General features: G+C 39.3%; 1 protein-coding gene across 4 annotated transcripts in view; it reads right to left on the minus strand.

Annotated features, from left to right (window-relative positions):
- Nucleotides 1–2,660: 2,660 nt before the first annotated feature.
- Nucleotides 2,661–21,099, minus strand: part of TMEM131 (transmembrane protein 131) — a 129,035-nt gene continuing 110,596 nt past the window's right edge. For 2 of the 4 annotated variants that reach the window (XM_020809553.3, XM_078390335.1), the window contains 10 exons: nt 20,411–20,607; nt 11,555–11,679; nt 11,005–11,129; nt 10,723–10,881; nt 9,548–9,707; nt 8,121–8,242; nt 7,934–8,030; nt 7,441–7,538; nt 4,809–4,972; nt 2,661–3,597 (listed from right to left, as the gene is read on the minus strand). In XM_020809553.3, the coding sequence (XP_020665212.3) occupies nt 3,307–3,597; nt 4,809–4,972; nt 7,441–7,538; nt 7,934–8,030; nt 8,121–8,242; nt 9,548–9,707; nt 10,723–10,881; nt 11,005–11,129; nt 11,555–11,679; nt 20,411–20,607 (1,538 nt within the window). In that variant the 3' untranslated portion in view covers nt 2,661–3,306. Of the gene's footprint in view, nt 3,598–4,808; nt 4,973–7,440; nt 7,539–7,933; nt 8,031–8,120; nt 8,243–9,503; nt 9,708–10,722; nt 10,882–11,004; nt 11,130–11,554; nt 11,680–20,410; nt 20,608–21,099 lie in introns of those variants that run through there. The other 2 variants (XM_020809554.3, XR_013543502.1) reach the window with 2 other exon arrangements.

The raw sequence follows: 21,099 nt of genomic DNA on the forward strand, positions 1-21,099 counted from the left end.
TATTAGAGATACGATTCCACAAGTTCCATAGCATTAGTCATAATTAATGCATAACAAAATGCTCATATTTACATACTTTGCCATCAGAACGTATAGCTCTGCCTTTATAGCAGCAAGCTATAATGAGTTCAATAAAATACTTAACTGATACATAGGTAAGTACATTAACATATTTCAGTGTGCTTTACTTGTAAATTTCAGTGTGCTTTACTTGCTTGTTCCAGTAACTGCGGGTTTGTTTTGAACGCTCAAATTTATATTCTTATGCTTTTAGTGAGCAATGCTGCATCCATGTTTTGTACATAAATAAGTCTGAATATTTTTTTTTAATGGAAGGAATAATTCTGGGAGACTATTTTTCTTTCAGTAGAGCTTCTGATAGGCTGCTAAATTACAGTAGCATTTCTACAGCTTCTCATATTGCTTGCTTGAAATCAAGCCTAGTCAAAAGAATGCACTCTGGCTGTACCTTTCTCTAAGATTAAATCCAGTGCCAGGGGATACATAACATATCCACAGATGGTTTACATAGACCTATTTGCCATTAGACCCAAGTACTAATGCTACACTCATTAGTAATGGTTTCATTATGTGACCATATGACTTAAAGAGTTCAGAAACAAGTACAGTGTGAGAGAGATGTTACCAGATACCACATACATATATGAAGTTAACGTTTAACAGTCACTACTTTTGCTAAGCCTAACGCAGGATTCAAGGTGCACTGAAGCTGCACAGTTGCAGGGGAACAGAAAAGAGGCAGATGGGTCTTTCAGCCTCACAGTGTTTCATAATCCTTTGCTAGAGCTAGCTGCTTGATCATAGAATCATAGAACTGTAGAGCTGGAAGAAACCTTAAGGATCACTGAAGGCAACCCTCTGCCAAAGTTTGAAATCCACAGCTAAGGCATCCCTGACAGGTGGCCCTCCAACTTCAGCTTAAGAAACTTCAATGAAGGAGAGTCTACCACTTTTCAAGGTAGTCTATTTCACTGTCAAATAATGATTATTATCAGGAAATTCTTCTGAATGTTTGGTTGAAAACATCTTTCCTTATTTATTTTGGGCCATGTTCCGTGGAGCTGTAGAAAACAAGCTTGCTTCACCTTCCATATGACAGTCCTTCAGACATTTGATGGTGGTTATAAGATTACTTCTTAAGATTACTTCTCAATCTTCTTTAAGCTAAAGATACAGTGGTGCCTAGCTTGACGAGGATAATCCATTCCAGCAAAATCACTGTAGAACGAAATAGTCATCAAGCAAAAGTAAAAATCCCATTGAAATGCACTGAAAACCGGTTCAATGCTTTCCGATGGACGAAATACATCAGCGTCCAGCGAAGATCATCCACAGGGCGGCCATTTTCCGGTGCCTGTAATGCGAGGAATCCGTCCTAAAACACAGCAGGGAACCATTTTGCACAGCAGGCGGCCATTTTGAAGACCCGACGATCAGCTGTAAAGATCGTTGTTAAGTGAAAAATTGGTTCCCGAAGCAGGGAACCGATCGTCGTAAAGCGGTTTTTCCCTATTAAAACATTGTTTTGTGATCACAACTTCATCATAAAGCGATTTCCTCGTCTAACAAGGTAATCGTCAAGCGGGGCACCATTGTACCCTTCTTTCTGCCCTCTGATTCTCAAAGTCAGCAATCATGACAGGATCTCCTCAATGATCGCTCCCAAGCTGTGGAACTCCTTTCCAAGGGAGGCTAGGCTGCCTTCTCCCTGCTTGTCCTTGACAGGCATATATATATATATTTCTATTTTTATTTAGGCAGGCATTTTGCCACTGATGGGCAATTCTTATTTTAAATGAATGGCGTCCAAAATGTCCCAAACAGCAGTTTTTGCTGAACCAAGTGTAGCTTTAGGTATAAAGAAATTTTAAGCATTGAAACCAGGCCAGATTTCTAATAGCTAATTTGTACTAAACAATGCAGCTTTTTAGAGAGGAACATGAGAGCTGCACTTCTTTTTGTATTTCTAAAAGTTTTTAAAATCACACAACTCAGTGTTTGTTTTTATTATAATTTACCTAATGGTGTTTTATTATTGTAATGTATTGTGATTTTTTAAAGCTGTATCAGTTTTAAAAATTGATATAGTAAGCTGACTTGGATATTGCACAGGACATATCCTGAAACTAGTCTCAAGAATTATCCGGTGCAAATGCTTTGGCTGAACAACAGTCTTCATTTTAATCAATTATATGTCTACCTTAGCATATGTTAATACCCATCACTCTCAGTTATATTGTAGCTTTGAATGCATTCTCTACTCTGTAGAGAATTATTTCAGAGCAAAAAAGAGATTTTAGTGTATAGTTGGGAGTACGAGTGAGGATATATCTGCAGCTTCTCTTCAGTGACTCAGCAGAAGGATAGATGTACTGTAGCAGCTGTCACTAAGTCTACTACTAGTAAACTCACTGTAGCTGCTGAGGGGTTTACATGACATGGTTATTTTTATACAATGTTTTCTTGTACAGATAACATTCACTGCAGTTCACCTTTTTTTGCAAGTATGAACAGCATTCCCAGGAAGAAAAAAGCCTCTGCAGATTGGAAGAAATTCTGCCACACAATCCCTATTGTCAAGTCAATTAAACTTTTCTACAAAGGATGTTAGGTCACACAAAAAAGACATAACACAAGAATGAAAAAAAGCACTGTTTTATTTTTCAAATACAACTCAAAGTTGTATTGGTAAGAAAAGCACAAGGAATTGGCTATGCACATTTCAGTTCAACTTAAAAATGCATTCAGGTTTACAAATGTACAAACAGCACATAAAATGTATACTTTGAACAGAATGCTCTTATATTCAGCATTTTTTTCTCCTAATGTTTTTACATTCATTGAGCCCATGACAAAGACCTTATTTTTAAAAAAATATTCTGCATTTTTAGCACAAGGTGCTCTTTAAAATTTATGTTTGAGAGCATAATACTAGGGGAGGTAAAACCATGGTAATTTAAAAAATCACTGAACTTTGGAATTTACCAGGTTTTTTAAAAAAACTACAAGGGCAGATGGTAAAATACCAAGGGTGTGGTCACTGATGAAAAATATTTGACCACATATCTCAGGTTTTCCAAGTTGGCCAGCAATTTCATACTACCATAATTGCAAGACTTTAAGAGAAGCAAGTGATGAAAATATGACTAGATTTTAATGGCGTGGCTGATGGGGACAGGAGCAAGGGTGGTGGTGGCAGCAAATGGCTTGCAAATTACATTCCAGATGTGTTACAGAATTTACCATGATCAGATCTGGACAACTATCATTTGGTTTTGCTGAATTTCAGTTTTCAGGTGGGTAATGCACATTAGGCCAAGGATCTGAGCTTCTTCTCCCAATTGCAGGGCTCCAAATTAGCCAAGGATTATACGCTTGTCCCAAGTCTTCAGGGCTGTTCACCGTTGGGGCAACTGCAGGTGGTGGAGGGGTACTTTCATTCCCAAGATCAAGCCCTGGCAATGTGTTAGATGGAGTGTTGAAAGGAAGGGAGTTGTTCAAATTACTTGACCAAATGGAACTGCTGAATGGAGTGGTGGTGGTAGACCACAGGCCATTTGGGTTGCCAAGGATAGACTGCATTATTAAAAACAAAGACAAAACAAGAATTGCAACACACATGTAACTGCAACTACCAGGAAAATGACAGTCACATACCTCTTTAGTTTTTAGTTAAATATGTACTGAAGTTATTTACAATAAAGATGATCTATATGGATGTAGAAAGGAACAGTAAACCACTTCTGAGTACTCTATACCTAGAAAGCCCTGGAAAGGGACATCAAAAGTCAGAATTGACTTGTTTACACATATTTATCATATGAAGGCATGAAACTATATTTGAATACAGGAGTTCTACAGTCCTTACTGCAACTGAAATGTAAACACCAGCTGAATGCAGATCTTTGCATTTTGGAGAGTTAAACTTAATGTCAGACTCAGTTTTCACTGGTCCACACGCGAGTGAGACCTGTTCTTGGAACTCTGTGTATAACGTTTGACAAGTCACAATTTTGCAGCAGCTTCAGATGGAACAATCTCATTCTGTTTTCAAAATTGTGAAGTGAATAAGAAAAGTACATGTCTCCTCATTCAGAACTATTAAGAAAACATCCCACACACATTGAGCTTACTGCTGTTAGAATAATAATTTACATGGAGACATTTAATGTAGAAGAGCTTCACTAGGACGACACTCTGCCTCTCACCACAACCCTTATCCTTCAGTTAGAACAGTGGTTCTTAACCTTTTTGAAAGAAACGCCCCCTTGAGCCATTGAGGAAGTTATCATCGCCCCCCTCCCCGCGGTGATGATATCTTATTTGTTTGTTTGTTTGTTTGTTTGTTTATTTATTTAAGACACTTAAATCCAATGACCCCTGAAAACAAAATTAAATTCCAAGAAAATGAAATGCCCCCCAAAAAGTAACATTTAATGATTTAGTTGCAAGTGAATTTTTAGACACAAAAAGAAATATAAAAAGGGCATAAAAACAAATGCAGGAACTAAAAATTTCAAGACAAAAAGTCTGAAACTAAATTAAAATTGGAGGAAAATATATTCATGCACACTGTAAAAAGGCTGCAGCCATCTTCACAGGTTTGGCTTGCTCCAGCGCCCCCCTACTGCTCCAGCGCCCCCACGCCGCCCCTTTTCGTTCTACCGCCCCCCTGAAAAATGAAATCGCCCCCTGGGGGGCATTATCGCCCACGTTAAGAACCACTGAGTTAAAACATTTATAAACAGTAAAAAAAAACTATAGTAAAAAAATAAGCATATACTTACTGAAGTTGTGTGAGTAGGGGATCCTGAACTTGTGGGCCAGGGAGGTATCACATCTGTAGCTGAAGAGTCCCAGATAGATGAAGGAACACTAGTAAACTCACTCCAGTTTCGCTGAGCATCTTGCCCATATGCAGATGATGATAGCCCGAGTTTGCTGAAAACTTCTGAGAGGGGGGAAAACACATAACCATATTACACTGTGTCTCCACAGGTTTATAAACAATATTATGATCTGCCATGGTTTACATTAATATCTTTGCACAGAGAAACACAAAAGGAGACAGAATTTACATGTGGAACAGATTTTATCAGATACTGGTCAGATAAGTGAGTTCCAGGTCAGCTCTGCAGTCACTGTTTAGTGCACAGATGGGAACTGTGTGGCTCAGAGATAAAAAACACCCTACACATTTTTTCCTGCCTCTCTGAAGCTGCCCTGTCAAAACAAAATAAACAAACTGCACAGAAAATGGAGAATGCTACTTCTCAAAATCTCAGGGAGCAGTGATACTTCTTTAAAATAAGTGCCCTTGTTTTGCTCTCTAAACCCTTCATTTTTTTCCTAGTCACTTTCAGGTTCTTTTTAAAAAAATTGTGATAAGGCCTGTGGTGGGTCTTGCCTTAAGACTCTCAGAACTTGCTTACCCCTCATTTAGTGCTTAACAACAGAAAACTACTCCTTTACGACAACCAAGTTAGAAAAAAAGTTCACAGAGCAATTCAGTTTAATAATACCATATTTTGATTTTTCTTTAAAGACCTGGGAACTGCTAATTCAGCTTTTTAAATGTTTTGCTTTAAATAGTCACATCTTGAAGGACAGTCCTTGGGGTATAAAACCTTGCTTCTAACATTTTGAAGATGAATGGCTTCAATAAAATGTATGTGCTCTGGTGACCTGTCTTAACAGGACACTGGAGTGAAAGACTCAAAATGTTCTTGGAACAGAACTTTGACAGCTGCTACAGAAATGTGATCAGATGTCTTTTTTTAAACACAGGAGGTATCCATTTCTTATCTCAGCTAGTTTTCTGAAATATTTTATTTTTCTCACCAATCTATCAGGAAGCATACATTTTGGGGAGAAATGCTTTCTATTTAGCAGGTTTTTGTTGTTTTAATCTCTCTCTTACTTATAGCTGCAAGGCAGAATTTGATAATTTCAGTTGCCTGGCTCACCAATAGGAGTGATCCACTGAGAGAAGTACAAACTATTCTCCCGCTTAAAGTTAGGAAAAGAGGAGAGAAAATGTTGTCATCTGCACTGAAGTTTGGAGCATTCTAACCTTAAAGCAAGTACTGGGAAGATTTCTGCTGACCTCTCTATTTCCAAATTGGAGAGGAATCAGGAGCTGCTTGTTTATACTGTAGCAGACATATGCCAAGGAGCATCTCTACTGTCCAAAAGAACACCCAGTCTCTCTCCCCAGCTGCTAAGAGAAAAACACTGAGATAGGAGATAGACAGCAGTACCTCTCCTAGGTATTGCTCTATTACTATATAAACAACCTTCAGCCTTTCTTCTCAGATCTAAAAAGGTTTAAAAAAGTATGGACAGTGGAAATTCTGAAAGCAAAATGCATCCCTCTCCCCTTGCCTTGGCCTGACATGGAAAGAGCAGTAGAGAAGATGGAAAGAGGGGCACAGAAATATCTCTGTTATGCTGTGACATGAAACCTTTTGACACCCAATGCAAATGCAAAGATCCTGCTCATCCCCAGCTTCCAAAGTGGCATTGGGAATGTGGTGCAGAGGACTGTTCCTGGACTAAAACAGAGAAGACCAGGAGATCAAGGACATGGAATCCAAGCTTATACGTATGAACAGGAATACCACTAGGATTTCTTTTTTGACTGTTGGATAGAGAAAATGACCAGCAGCAATTTACAATGCATATTAAAAATGGCATTTGTGGGGGTAAATTATCTTGTAACTGGGCAATTTCTCCCCAAACTGAAGCACGAGAACAAGCAGATTATCAGTATAGATAGTCTGAATACCATTCATTGGCTGACATTCTGCTGCTTAGTGTAGCAAACTGCATTAGAACAGGCCCAGTGAGTCATTAGGGATTTGGTGAGTCAGCTTTGTAAGTCCAATTGATTCAAATGAGCCTACTCTAATTGTAACTTACTACACTAAGCAAGAGGATTTCAGCCACTGTCATGGAAACTCATCCAATTCCTTCTGCTGTACAGTCAGAGAGACCTTTAAATTGAAGGAACTTTTCAAGATAAGCTTGTGTTCCTAAAATAGACACTAATGCTAACTTTGGTACCATATTCCACCCAGCAACATTTACTCCAGACACCTCATCCTGCTTTTAGGTTCTATCTAGGACAGAAGGCATTTTGATGCATAGAGGGGAGAAAAACCAAAAGTTAATACTGTTAAGAGGTACATACAACCCATAAAACATGTTTTAGTTCCCTCTAGACAATGAAAGACACTTCTTATTATGAAGAGGAGCTATTTGTTTGCTAAATGAAAAGAAGATCTCTTCATTCTCCTCCCCAACTGCCCCCCCCCCCGTTTCAAGTGAGCAACAGTCCACTCTGCTGTGTGGCCTTCAATTTTTTTAGGCTACTTTTGCTTCCAAGTTTTTTGTAAAACATTGCAATGGGCCACTCACCTCCAGTTAGATTAAAAGAGTTTCCAAATGCTGAAAAAGAATTGACAGGTGTGAAGTCTGGGCTGCTCGGATTGCTTATAGGACTCCACAAACCCGAACTAAATTGAGGAGGAGAAAAGAGGCTTTATGAGGAAAATAACTTCAGTATGAGGAACACCAGAACACAACTAAACCACGGGACTGCCGATAATTATCCAGGACAACAAATATTCTAACACACTATCAATTCACCATAAATTTCTTGCAAAAGAAGTGAGAGGTAATTCCTGTTGTTGTAAAGCCAATCTGGAAACATACTTTAAGGTTGAACAATCTGTCCCCCAGATTTAGCAATCTTAAATGAGGTGACAGGAAAAATGTGGTAAAGGACTGTTAAGGTACAATGGGCAGGACTTAACAGACACATTCTCCTAATCAAGTTCTTAGAAAGAAAGCTGCTATTCTCCTTATCTTTGATAAATTAGTCTTCTGTTCTAAGATCAATTCAAGTTACCTGTCAGAGCCATCACTGTCAACAGCTGTGTGTGAAATGTTCATACAACCAGAGGTCTCAGTTTTAACTGGTGAAGGCTTTGCTGGGCCACTACCACCTGCAACAATGAGTTTTAAATAAGTGAAACATTGCAGTATTGCAGTTATATATTAAGACGAACAATTACTTTTCTGAACCTGCATGTTACCTGGGCTTTTGTCATAACCAGCAGCTACAGCAGCAAAAGTCGGATTTCCATTCCTGCCAGGGAGAGAGGCTGCCTTTGCCACTTTATGTTTAGCACCACTGAGCAATTTGTTTTTCGGTTCACTAAAAATATGAAAAAGAAAGATGTTCTTTTACAGCTCATCTGTACTGGGCTTGGTCACCCTATTTACAGACTAGCATTTTGGCAACTGAAATGTGACTGTGAGAGGACTAACAATAAGCACCACCTCTGTCCATTTCTTCCAGAATACTGTTTATATATAACTAGTATTGAAGCATGGTTGGAAAGGTGATCCAAACACTGTCTCTCCTGAGGGATGCTAAGGGAGTTTTCTGACAGGAAAGCATTCCTGTTTTCTCACTTAACTCTAGCCAAAATTAGTCTGAAACATGTCTATACAGTGTGAGTTTGGATGATGTGGTTTTACCAGAGAGAACCAGACCCTGCTTTATTTAATCAATTTAAAATATTTCTAAAATATTCCTCCTTCAAAATTGCAGAGGCTTCTACAATAGACACAATTAAAATTCTTCATACCAGTATGAATAAATAATAAACATTTACAACAAAAATAAATAAAGAGATAAAACTGTAATAAATAACAAGACTGAGCTACACATCCCTTTAATATGCATGGACAAACAATAACATTTCACTTGTTGCCAAAATAACTGCAGGGTCATTGCTAGTCATGCTTCTTTGGAGCCAGCATTCCCAAGTTGGAAGACTACCACAGAGAGGGCCTTCTTTTCTGTAACCATCCTACCGTTGGAAGGGCTCCTTATTAGGGCCTCCAAGTAAAGATCTTAAGAAATGGCAAGACTGATTTAGCAAGATGCAAGCATCTGAGTCCTAAGTTATGTAAGGGTTTTGAAGCTAACCACCAGCAGCAACTTGAACTGGCTTCAGAAGCAAGCAGACACTCAATGCAATCCTTTCAGAATGGCTGTGAGATGAACATCCCTTGCTGTACTGGCAGGTTTAATCCTGGCACATTGACAGGAGTCTATGTTTTATTATTCCAAGATGGTAGGAACACATACCTTCTAACAAGCTCTCTGACTTTTGCACCTATCTGAATATCAAACAGTCTAATTTAATCAAATTCATTCTGTTTACTTCTTACATTTACTATTCCTTTTAATTGTTCTTGACTTCTATTGGCAGATTGAGAAATCTCACCAGATCCTTGGCCAATCCTTTATACATCAACCCTCTAAAAATGAGTGTATATTGGATCTCATATAACAGACAATTCATGTGTAGAGGGAAGGGAGTTAACACTGACTTAAAATAACAACTGGAACCTAAAATATAAAGTCCTGTGTTAAAAAGTAGTTTATAATGGTAGAAGTTTCTTGCCTCCAGATTTCTAGCTTGGTTACATGTTAACCATCAGAACATACTTGCAATTGTTCACAATACTGCTGTAAGTGTTCCGTGGAACAAAGGCTAATTGTGCAGGGGGTGGAGATGGAGAGGCAGGAATTGGCGAGGTCTGTCGTTGCTTCAGAAAAGCATCTGCACTGAGGGTTTGCAGGGATAGCTTATAAAGGTTGTCAGTAGCTGGGAATAAGAACAAAATAAATCTTAGCAATCACATCAACTTTTCTGGAAAGTATTTATTTTGTCACCCACAAAATCTTCAAATGTTGTAATTAAACAATTGCAAATTAGATGCTTTTTTTTTAATTATTATTATTATTATTATTATTATTATTATTATTATTATTATTATTATTATTATTATTATTATTATTATTATTATTATTATTATTATTATTATTAATAATAATAATAATAATAATAATAATAATAATAATAATAATAATAATAATAATAATAATAATAATAATAATAATAATAATAATAATAAGATGTACACACTCCAGTACAATGCCCACTAATTCACATATTTTGCATCCCCTAAAATGTCATCCTGTGTAAGTCAAGCTTCGTGGAGTTATGCAGCTTCATTTCTAACTTTTAAAATACATCTTTCCCTTCAACGTTTCCCTTGGGTTGGGGAGGCAGTCCCCCATGTAGTTAAAAATCCATGTATAATTCTTATGCCCCACCATGTAACTACAAAGTATAAACAGCTGACTAATACATATTGAGCCCCCTCAACCTGTGTCAGCCTCCCAGCATCCTTCCCAGCTGCCATGTGAAGCCACTATGCCAGGGGAGCAGTGGGCCAGGAGCTGCTGTACCAACAACAATAGGGGCCTCAGTGAGTCTGAGACCTACTTTTATCAGGCCATTTCCTGGAGACGAATAGCAGCATAGTATTTTTTTTTTAAAAAATGTGTATAACCAAGACCATGCTGTTTGGACACATACAATTTAAGGGAGAAGAGTGATGACAAGCTCGCATTCAGCTATAGCAAAATGTTTTTGCCACGATACATGTATGAGAGGTAAGTTTTTGGGGAGTTTCCATCCTTCCTAACAACATGGCTGAATGTATGGCTGGATGGACAGATGGCTAGAGAGAGAGAGTTGCCACTAAGCATGAATTACTCTTTCACTGTCCGTAAGATTATAAAATAAATGATAAACTGATAAACTAAGTACTCACAGCTGCCTGCCTTATGAATTGGCACAGAGTCCCACTCTGGTGGTGGAGAGTCTTTTTCCCCTTCTGAGCTGCTAGTATTCCCCAACTCCTGACCAGAGGCACTGGAGAAGAACTTAGCCATTGATGATGGCCTGCTATCCAACAGCTTTGTGTTCATACCTGCATGAAAACCCAACATACTTAGTCAGTGAGACAAGAGTTCTTCAAACTCACATAGTCAGTAAATTAAAATAAAGTTCCAGATATATTCCTTGGCTAATTTCAGAACTTTCAAAAAAATACCTTTCGCTTTCTGGGAGTTTCTTGGTTTGAATCCATTTGTGAATGTATGCTGAGCTGAAAGCTTAGAGGAAAAACCTTTGTGCTGCTTAATTTCCAGTGGTGAAGGACATGACATCTCAAGAGAACTAAAATAGAAGTATGCGCACAGATAAATAGAGTTAGTCTTTGTAGCAGTCTAACAAAGATTTTACATAGATAGAAGACAAATAACTTTTTCTGATTTCTTACAGTCTGACATCTGTTACTTTAATTAAGTAGCAGAACAAGCAAATTATTTATCTAATATATTACCTATAAAAAACAGGCCAACAAAATTCTTTATAATTAGAAACTTTGCAATTTTCCTAGTTCATACTACTTATCTTTCTCACTGTGCCCATGTACTACACTTCCTTCTCCTGAACCTTTATCATAGAACAGATCACTACTGCAACCATAGCACATTTCTCTGAGATGACTGGCACTTAATTCTAAAGAAAAAGTGTTGCTGGTAAGTCATTTAGTTAGGAAGATGATGCACTTTAGGCAGTACAATTACTGTTTTGTCTACCTGGATTTCACATCTGTTGGGATCTCTTTCTTGATAACTGGTAGTTTTTTGCTTTTCTGTTTTACTTGCGTTTCATTCTCTTGTTTTTCTGATATTGGTTGTCTTCCCTTTTGCTTTTCTGGTTCCTACAAAAAGCCAATCAAGAAAGACAATGAATAAATAAATGCACCTCTGAAGTTTTTTTTATTTTTAAAAAGAGACAACATTGATAACAATAGACAGACAACCTCTCCCCTCTTCCCCCACATTGCTATCACAAAATTTAATAATGTTAATTCACCAATATGGGTTCATGAATTCAGTCTCACCTGTTGTATTTTGTCAACTTCTAAACAACTTTTCAACTGTAAAGCACATTAGTGTGTGAGTCCTACATACAGTATATATGATTCTCTGCTGGCCAGACTATTTAAAAATCTGAGCAGAGCTCTTCCTTGAAATTGCTTAGCTGAAGCCACCACTTCATTTTGCTTGGAATCCTATTTGTGTCTATGAAGTGATCTTGCAACCAATCCTGGCAAATTGCAATTGGCTGATGAGTGCTCGCTCACTGCTGGTTGCATGTCTGGTCATGTGCCCAGCTACGCCTAGTTAATTACCTGCAATTAGCCACAGCACTCTTATACTATCTAGTGTCACTAGGAACCCTCTTCAGGACTAACATTTATATCAGCAGAAGAGAATGGACAGTTCCAATAGTGAAGAGATTGGAGAAACTCATAGATGCCTGTTAATGGGCAGCAGCAGTAGTGGAAGGTGACATTGTCAGAAGATCTTCCACATACAATGGTAGTGACACTCAATCTAGTACTGCACAGAAGGCAGCAATAGTAAAATACTGCTGAATATTTGTTTTACTATTTATTCATTTAAAATATTTTTACCCCACCTTTCTCCTTAAGAAGGACCAAAGGCAGCTTACTTCATTAGAAGGTAATATTTAAAGCTAAGAATAGTAAGTATACAAATACCAAAAAAGGATCAAATAAAGACCATACTATAGGACAGTGAACAAAAGCAACACCAAAAATGCTTTCAAAGCAGTAAGGGACAACCAAACACTTAAAGACCTCACTCAGGCAGCCAGTCATTAACAGATTATTTTTGACCTTGAAAATTATGATGAGACAATCCAAAACGAAAGAAGAGGGAAACAAGTGCTGGAAAATGAGACTTCCAGGATGGAAGGCACCCAATCAGCTACTGCAAAAAGCAGAGGACAAATACAAATAGCTCTTTCATTAATGAAGCAACTAGATTAAAGCTAAAAGAATGTCTAGCAGCCAATGTGCACATAGATGAAAGGAAAGTCTGAAGCTGCACAACAAAAATTGGAACATGGTCAAGAGTAGTATGAACCAAGGTAAACTAGAAACTATAAATCAAAAAATAGAATGTTTAAACATTGCAAGACTTGGTGTGTGAGTAAACTAATGAAGATTGGAATAGGACATTTCCTGTCAGACAATTGCAAAGTCCTTTACTCTGAAAATAACAAAACAAGAAGAAATGGAGTGACTCTGATATTGAGGCAAAATGTTGCGAAGGCAGATAGGGCCTACAGTGCACAATCTGACCAAATAATACCAATCAGAAATCTTGGAAAACCATATCCATCATTCAAGTTTAGGCTCTAGTTATAGGTGCTGAAGAAGAAATTGAAAGCTTTTATTCAAGCATCCAGGAGGAAACTGATGACACACCAAAACAAGATAATCATAGGTGACTGCAGTGCAAAAGTAGGAAAGAAAGCAGAATCAAATGCTGTTGGAGAATTTGAATTAGGAGTCAGAAACAAAGCAGGAGAATGAGTCACAGAACTCTTTGCAGCCAACAATCTGTTTCTTGGAAATACATACTTTAGGCAACCAGACAACTGAATATATAGACATCACCAGATGGCAGTACAGAAATCAAATAAATTACATAACTGGATGTAGTTGCCAAAACAAGATCGCAAGCAGATAATGGTACTGACCATGAACTGTTAATATCAAAAAGTAGAGTAATGTTTAAAAGGAACACATGTAGCCAGGATAATATAAAGAGAAGGTTGAAACAATATACTGAAGAACTACAGTGGTGCCTTGCTTAACGAGCGCTTCTTTTAACGACGAATTCGCTTAGCGATGACTTTTTCGGAGCGTTTTTGCGCTCCGTTTAGCGATGTTTCCTATGGGCGATTTTCGCTTAGCGATTTCGGGACCATGCTTCGCATAACAATTAGGTTTTTGGTCCCCGTTTCGCTTTGCGATGATTTTGACAGCCCGGGGGTCGTGCTTCGCTTGAATGGCTTTTTAACGGTCACTGTTTCGCAATGCTTCTTCACAGTTTGATTACCCTCCTGCTCCAGGGTGTTTTTCCCTGTTGCTATTTTCTTTCTAATTTAAACTGTCAATACCCAGGATGCATTGGTGTTTTCCCCTGTTGCTATTATCTTTCTAATTTAAACTGTCAATACCCAGGATGCATTGTTGTTTTTCCCTGTTGCTGATTTCTTTCAAATTTAAACAGTCAATACCCAGGATGCATTGTGCCTTGTGCAGGGAAGGTTTAAAAACCCTTCCCCAATGCATCCTGGCTTTACTTTTGCACGTGGAGTTCCAGGGCTGACTGACTTCGTTTGGAGCAACTTTGGTTTCTTCTGGCGAATTTGGATAGCAGAAGGTAAGTTTACATTTGTTCTCTTGTGTGGGTGGTGGGTTTTATTGCACAAGTCTTACAGGCATTTTTTTGTTTAAATTGCAGGGTTTTTTTGTGCGTGCCTTTTAAAAGTTTAAAATTTTTTACTGTACTGTATTTTTATTTTCTTATTTTTGGTTAAATTGCAGGGGTTTTATTTGTGCATGCCTTTTAAAATTTGGGATTTAAAGTTTAAAACTGTCTTTTAAATTTTCTCCCCCTTGGATTGCTTTCCTTGGGTGTGAGAGATTTCTGCAGAAGTCTCATTCTTATTTGGGGGGGGGACTGCAGAGTGCTTTTGAGGTGGGTAGAGTCTTGCATTGAGATTTAAAGTTTAAAACTGCCTTTTTAATTTTTTCCCCCTTGGATTGCTTTCCTTGGGTGTGAGAGATTTCTGCAGAAGTCTCATTCTTATTTGGGGTGGGGGAACTGCAGAGTGCTTTTTAGGTGGGTGGAGTCTTGCATTGGGATTTAAAGTTTAAAACTGCCTTTAAAAAAAATTTTCCTGGGAGAATTTGGATATGCTATTGCATTGGTTCTGTGTGGGAGAAAAGTGCAGAAAGGTGATTTAAAATTTAGGGTACCCTGCAGGGGAAACTTAGGGGATACAGTAGCTTCTGTTGTGGGTGTTTGAATGCAAAAGTCTGATGCCAAGTTTGGTTTTTTTTTTAAACTGTAGGCATCCTTTCTGTCGTGTGGTGTGGCCTTCGGTGGGTGGACTTTTCCAGAGCATCTGGGACAGCGAAAGGTAGGTCTGCATTTCTTCTCCTGTGTTGGGGGGGGGGAGAGGTAATGCCAAGTTTTATTTTAGGCATCATCTTTTTGGTGAGGTTGGTGTAGTGTGGTCTTCAGTGATCTTGGCGTTTTCCATAACTTTTTTGAGAGCAAAAGGTAGGTAGGTCTGCATTTGTTCTCCTTTTTTGGGGGGGGGAAGGTTAGGCGAAGTTTAATTTCTTTTTCTTTGGTTAGGCACCCTCCTGCGGTTCATGTGGTGTGGCCTGCGGTGTAGTTTGCTGCTTCAGGGACATCTAGAGGTAGGTCTTCTCCTGTGTTTTCTTCTTCTTACCTTGTGCTGGGGGGGTTGTTATGCTAAGTCTAATTTCTTTCTAAATTTCTTTGGTCAGGCATCCTCCTGTGACGTGGTGTGGTGTGGCCTGCAGTCTAGTTCTCCATAGCTTCTGGGACAGGAAGAGGTAGGTCTGAATTTGCCACGGATGCAGCGCAGGGGGTCACCAGGATCGCAAAGAAGCAGCCAGCTGTCCTGGAGGAGGTGGAGAAGCTCCTTGTCATCTGGATGCAGAAGAAGGAGCGTGCAGGGGACACACTGACTGAGGCTGTCATCTGTGAGAAGGCCAGGGCCATGTATGCAGACCTCATGGAGCAACAGCCCGGAACCTCACCTGAGCCAGATCCAGCATCCACAGCGTGGTGAGGCACGGAGAGTCTGCCAGCTCCGATGTTTCTGTGGCTGAGGACTTTGCCGTGGAGTTCCTGGAGGTCGTGACTACACAGGGCTACCTTCCACAGCAGGTCTTCAACTGCGATGAGACCGGCGTGTTTTGGAAGAGGATGCCCAAAAAGACCTTCCTGACGCAAGAGAGCAAGCTGCCTGGCCACAAGCCCATGAAGGACCGTCTCACCCTCCTCTTCTGCGCCAACGCCAGCGGGGACCTGAAGATTAAGCCCTTGCTGGTCTACCACTCTCAGAATCCACGGGCTTTCAAGAAGCACAAGGTGGACAAAGCCCAGCTGAGGGTGATGTGGCAATCCAATGCCAAGGCTTGGGTCACACGCACCCTGTTTGTGGACTGGGTCAATCACGCTTTTGGCCCAGCTGTAAAGCGTTACCTGGTGAAGAAGGACCTGCCACTGAAGGCCTTGCTCCTCATGGACAATGCTCCTGCCCATCCTCCAGGCCTTGAGGGCGACTTGTTGCAGGAGTTCAGCTTCATCAAGATAATGTTCCTGCCGCCTAACACCACCCCGGTACTTCAGCCGATGGACCAGCAGGTGATAGCCAACTTTAAAAAGAGCTACACAAAGGAGCTTTTCCGGGAGTGCTTCAAGGTGACCGAGGCCACCCACCTCACCCTCCGTGATTTCTGGAAGGAGCACTTTGATATCGCCTGAAGATGATCGCCAGGGTCTGGGACGGCATCAGCCAGAGGAACTTGAACTCTGCGTGGCGCCCGCTCTGGCCAGACTGTGTGGCTACTGGTGTTTCTGCGCCTGCACCAGAGTCCACAGTGATGCAGGACATTGTGGCCTTGGGGAGGAACATGGGCCTCGAGGTCACAGAGGAGGACATTTCTGAACTGGTGGAGGACCACGACCAGGAACTGTCCACCCAGGAGCTGGTCGAGATGCAGGCACAGGCTATGGAGGAGCAGGAAGAAGAAGAGCCAGAGGAGGAACAGCTGTCCACCAGGGACCTGAAATGCTCTTGCACCAGTGGGAGAACGTTCAGACTCTAATTCAGCGGCACCACCTTGACAAGGCTCTGGCATATCAGCTTGTGCACACCTTTGATGAGAAGCTCATGTCCCCTTTCAGAGGGATGCTGAAAAGGCGGCAGAAGCAGCTGACTATGGAGAGTTCCTCACAAAGAGGCCAAGACAGGAAGAGGAACCCGGTCCTTCCACCAGTGGTGCCCAGTTGCCTTCTTCCTCCCCCTCATCATCCTCCTAGAAGACTGCTGCTGTGATGTGGTAACAGTTCTGTGTGCCTCCAGGTCCCTGCTTTGAACACTGGTCCGGGTGGTTTAGAGGCTTCAGCCTCACTTGTTCACTTTAAAAATGTTAGTGTACTGTACTCTAATGTTTACTGTACTGTACAATGTTAAAATGTTAAAAGTTTCTGTCCTTAAAAATTTATGTAATGTTTCTTTATGTTTGTGCACTTTATGAAGACTTTCTGTATGTTGATGCACTTTCTAAAGAGTTTTGTACAATCCAATGTTATGTTTGTGCACTTTACGAAGACTTTCTGTATGTTGATGCACTTTCTAAAGAGTTTTGTACAATCCAATGTTCCTGCCTCATGTTTGCTGTTTTTAAAATGTTTTTCTATGTTATTTATAAAGTTAAAGTTTATAAACCTCATGAGTTCCTGCCTCATGTCTGCTGTTTTTTTAATGTTTTTCTGTTATTTATAAAGCTAAAGTTTACTGTTTAAAATGTTTGAAATCACCTGCACAGTATTTATGATGTTAAAGTGCACTTAATAAACCCTTTGTTAACCAAATTTGACTTTGTTCTGACTCTTTTTTAATTTGTTGTTGAATTTCCCCCCCACTGAGATGCAATGAATACGTTTCAATGCATTTCAATTGGGGAACCGCGTTTCGCTTAGCGATGTTTCCTATGGCGATTTTCGCTTAAGGACAGCAATTCGTTCCTATTGGAATGGATTATCCGGTTTTCAATGCATTTCAATGGGAAACTGCGTTTCGCTTAGCGATGTTTTCCCATAGTGACGATTTTTTTTGAACCAATTAAAATCGTTAAGTGAGGCACCATTGTATATAGAAGAGAGACAAAAATAGATTTCTTTGAAGAATGATAATGTTATCTCTTCATTCTATGATGAAGAATATGCTATTTTAGAAAGAGAAGTGAACACTGCTCTCAAAGCACTTGGAAGAAATAAATCACCCATATGCCAACAAATGTTAAAGACAAAACAATGGCCCAGAGACTGAAAATATTTAATACAGTATGCATTCCAATTGTCAAGAAACGAGATGCGAAGGAATGCATTGACTATAGGATCACTGCACTAAATTCTAATGCAGGCAAAGTGATACTCAAATTGTTGCAAGAAATACTTCTACCATATATGGAATGAGAAATGCCTGGTTCCAAAAATGAAGAGGCACTAGACTATACCTCACATCACAAATATATGTTGGCTAATGAATTATATCAAATAATTTCAGAAGAAGATTGTTCTGTGTTTTATAGACTATAGCAAAATCTTTGACTATGTGGATCATGAGAAGCTATGGATTATATAAAAAGAAAAGGGTGTGCCTCATCACTTCATTGTTCTGATGTGTGACTTATATTGTAGACAAGAAATTACTATTACGACAGAATATGGAGAAACAGAACGGTTTCCTATCTGCAAAAGTGTCAGACAAGCATGTATTTTATCTTCCTCCCTATTCAATCCATGCAGAGAACATATCATATGGATGTTCAGGTTCAGATTTAGATGGAGTGAAAATTAATGGAAGAAACACCAATAATTTAAGATATGCATATATCATATTACTAGCAGAAAGAAGCAATGACTTAAACAGCTCCTGACAGAGGTGAAAGAAAATGCAAAAGCAGGACTGTGGTTGAACATTAGGTTGCAAAAATCATGGCTACAGAAGAACCGTGCAACTTTAATGCTGACAATGAAGAAACACAAACTGCTAAATAATTTTGTACATCATGCTTCAATCACCAATTGAAATGGAGAGTGTAACCAAGAAGTCTGCAGAAGACAAAAACTCAGAAGGAACTATGAAGGAGCTAGAGAAGATCATGAAGTATAAAAGACATGTCACTGAAGACCAAGGCCAAGATCATCCACATGATTTTATTTCCAGTTTCTATGTATGTATGGGGAAAATGACAGAGGAGAAAGCCAACAGGAATAAAAATAGATGTCTCTGAAATATGGTGCTGGAGGAGAACTTTGGGGATACTATGGACTGCCGGAAATACAAAGTGCAAGACTGAACTCTCTTTAGAAATCAAAATGACAAAACTGAGGCTGTTGTACTTCGGGCATATTGTAAGAAGATAAGACTTGGTGGAAAAGACAATAATGTTTGGAAAAATTAAAAACAGCAGGAAAAGAGGAAGATGAAATTTGAGATGCATTGACTCCATCACTGAAATTATAGCTTTGAGTCTGCAGAAGCACAGCTGGGCAGCTGATTGACAGGACATTTTGGAGGTTGCTCATTCATATGATTTATGTAAGTTGAAGGTGACTTTTGATGGCTAGGGATCAGATTTTCATACTTTTTCGATCACAGCACAGTCTGGTGGAAATACCTAACTTAAGGCATATCCCAAAAAGCTCTTGAGTGTTTGAAATATATCTTCAGAATAACTAAGAAAACTTTTCTCAGCAATGTTTCTCTCAGTTTGTGAGCTGCAGAGTGTAAGGTAATGGAGGAACTGGCTGGGCCCAGGACTAAGTTCTGTGGGTGCTGCAAAGCATTAGGGGTATTGTATCTCTGTCCATTATGTTCCATAAAGGGTGACTCTCAGGGAACTATAATATAGAGATCTGCACCAGCACCGCAATTTGAATTCAGAATTCAAATGCATTAAAGCTCCTTACATTTGGAATTTCCAGATATACGAGGCTCCATTACAGTCATATAGTCATTATTTCCCCCTTTTAAAAAATACGAAGAGGTAAAACATTTCGAAAGGATTTCCCAGTGTCCTGACACCTTTCCAGTGATTGTGCCAAACAAAAAGAGTGCACACCAACAGCCAACAGTGCAACAGGTATTAGGAAATAACTGTAATGGATATACTAATTGAAACCTAAACAGTGGGTATGGCAATAGGAAATGCCAGCTGCATTCGGGAAGCAGTGAGAAGGGAGCAAATACCCTGGGCAACACTAACAGGCAGAACTACGCCAACAGCATGGGGCACAGCACAGTGGAGTGAGTGAGTACAATCTTGATTAACAGTTCAAAGAATAAAAGAGGCAGGAAGAGACTGTTGCTACTGTACAGCATAGGATTTCCTTATAACTTAGTACAATGCTGCAAAGAGCAGCATTACTACTTAATGGAAGAAATGGCAGTTTTCAACATTCCCTCTAAGTTTCCGTCCTGCTGTGTGGGAACCTCGCTCCATGTGCGTGGGTGGGGGCAGGGCTTCATTCAAAACAGGAAGTAAACAAACAGCTGCCCATATGCAACCCCAACAGAGCTCTGGGCAAGTGCGTGTATGTGCACAGCTTAGAAGGAACATTGGTAATGTTATCTCTTCTAGCAAATTAAGTTATTTATTAGTGAATAACTGAACTGCATGATGACATCATACCAAAAATACAGAAGTTGTTACAGTTACTTTTAAAGATCTAGTGGAAATAATGGGCTAACAAAACTCTAGTTCTTCATTCTGTTCATCTCTTTCTGTATTTCTATACCTCTTTCAGAAGTGCTTCTGTGTCTGGGTTGGAAGTTTCTGTGGTAGTTGAAGAACTATCATCATCTGCTAGGGAATCTTTCAGTTCTTCTTCTTGTTGCTTTCCCCTTGTTCTTCGCTCTTTTTCTTCCCTTCTCTTCTGGGGTTTAGGCTTGCGCTGAAATTGTTTCCCTTTTCCTAGGGTGCGAAAAGCAGCTTCTAAGCAGCAACAACAGTGATCAGTGTTAACTTTAGTAAGCATCACTCTTTTATCCATATGATTTTCCTGGGCCAAAACCTTCTAGGAACATCAATTTTACCTACTATATTAAAATTTATATTAAAATTTCTGTGAATTTCATTGTATGGGTATACTGTGTATATACTTACAATGACAATAAATAAATAAATAAATAAATAAATAAATAAATAAATAAATAAATAAATAAATACACACGGCTTTAAATTAATGAGACTGTACAGACTTGTAAGAGTAAAATTCTGATGTACAGTATTATGTCTCTGCCAGCTGTGCTTTTAATGTCAGTCTTAAAAAGGGGGGGAGGGGTCAAGATCAAATGCTTACTTGGGTTTCCTTTCTCCATGTATAATGTGACTTAGAGCAGGAAGAGGGGGCAACCAAATATGAGATGGACTGATTTCCTAAAGGCTTGAGTTTACAAGAGCTGAGTAGGGCTATTGAGGACAGAA

This window comes from Pogona vitticeps, chromosome 3 (assembly GCF_051106095.1).
Source record: "Pogona vitticeps strain Pit_001003342236 chromosome 3, PviZW2.1, whole genome shotgun sequence".
In the NCBI taxonomy this organism is placed as follows: Eukaryota; Metazoa; Chordata; class Lepidosauria; order Squamata; family Agamidae; genus Pogona; species Pogona vitticeps.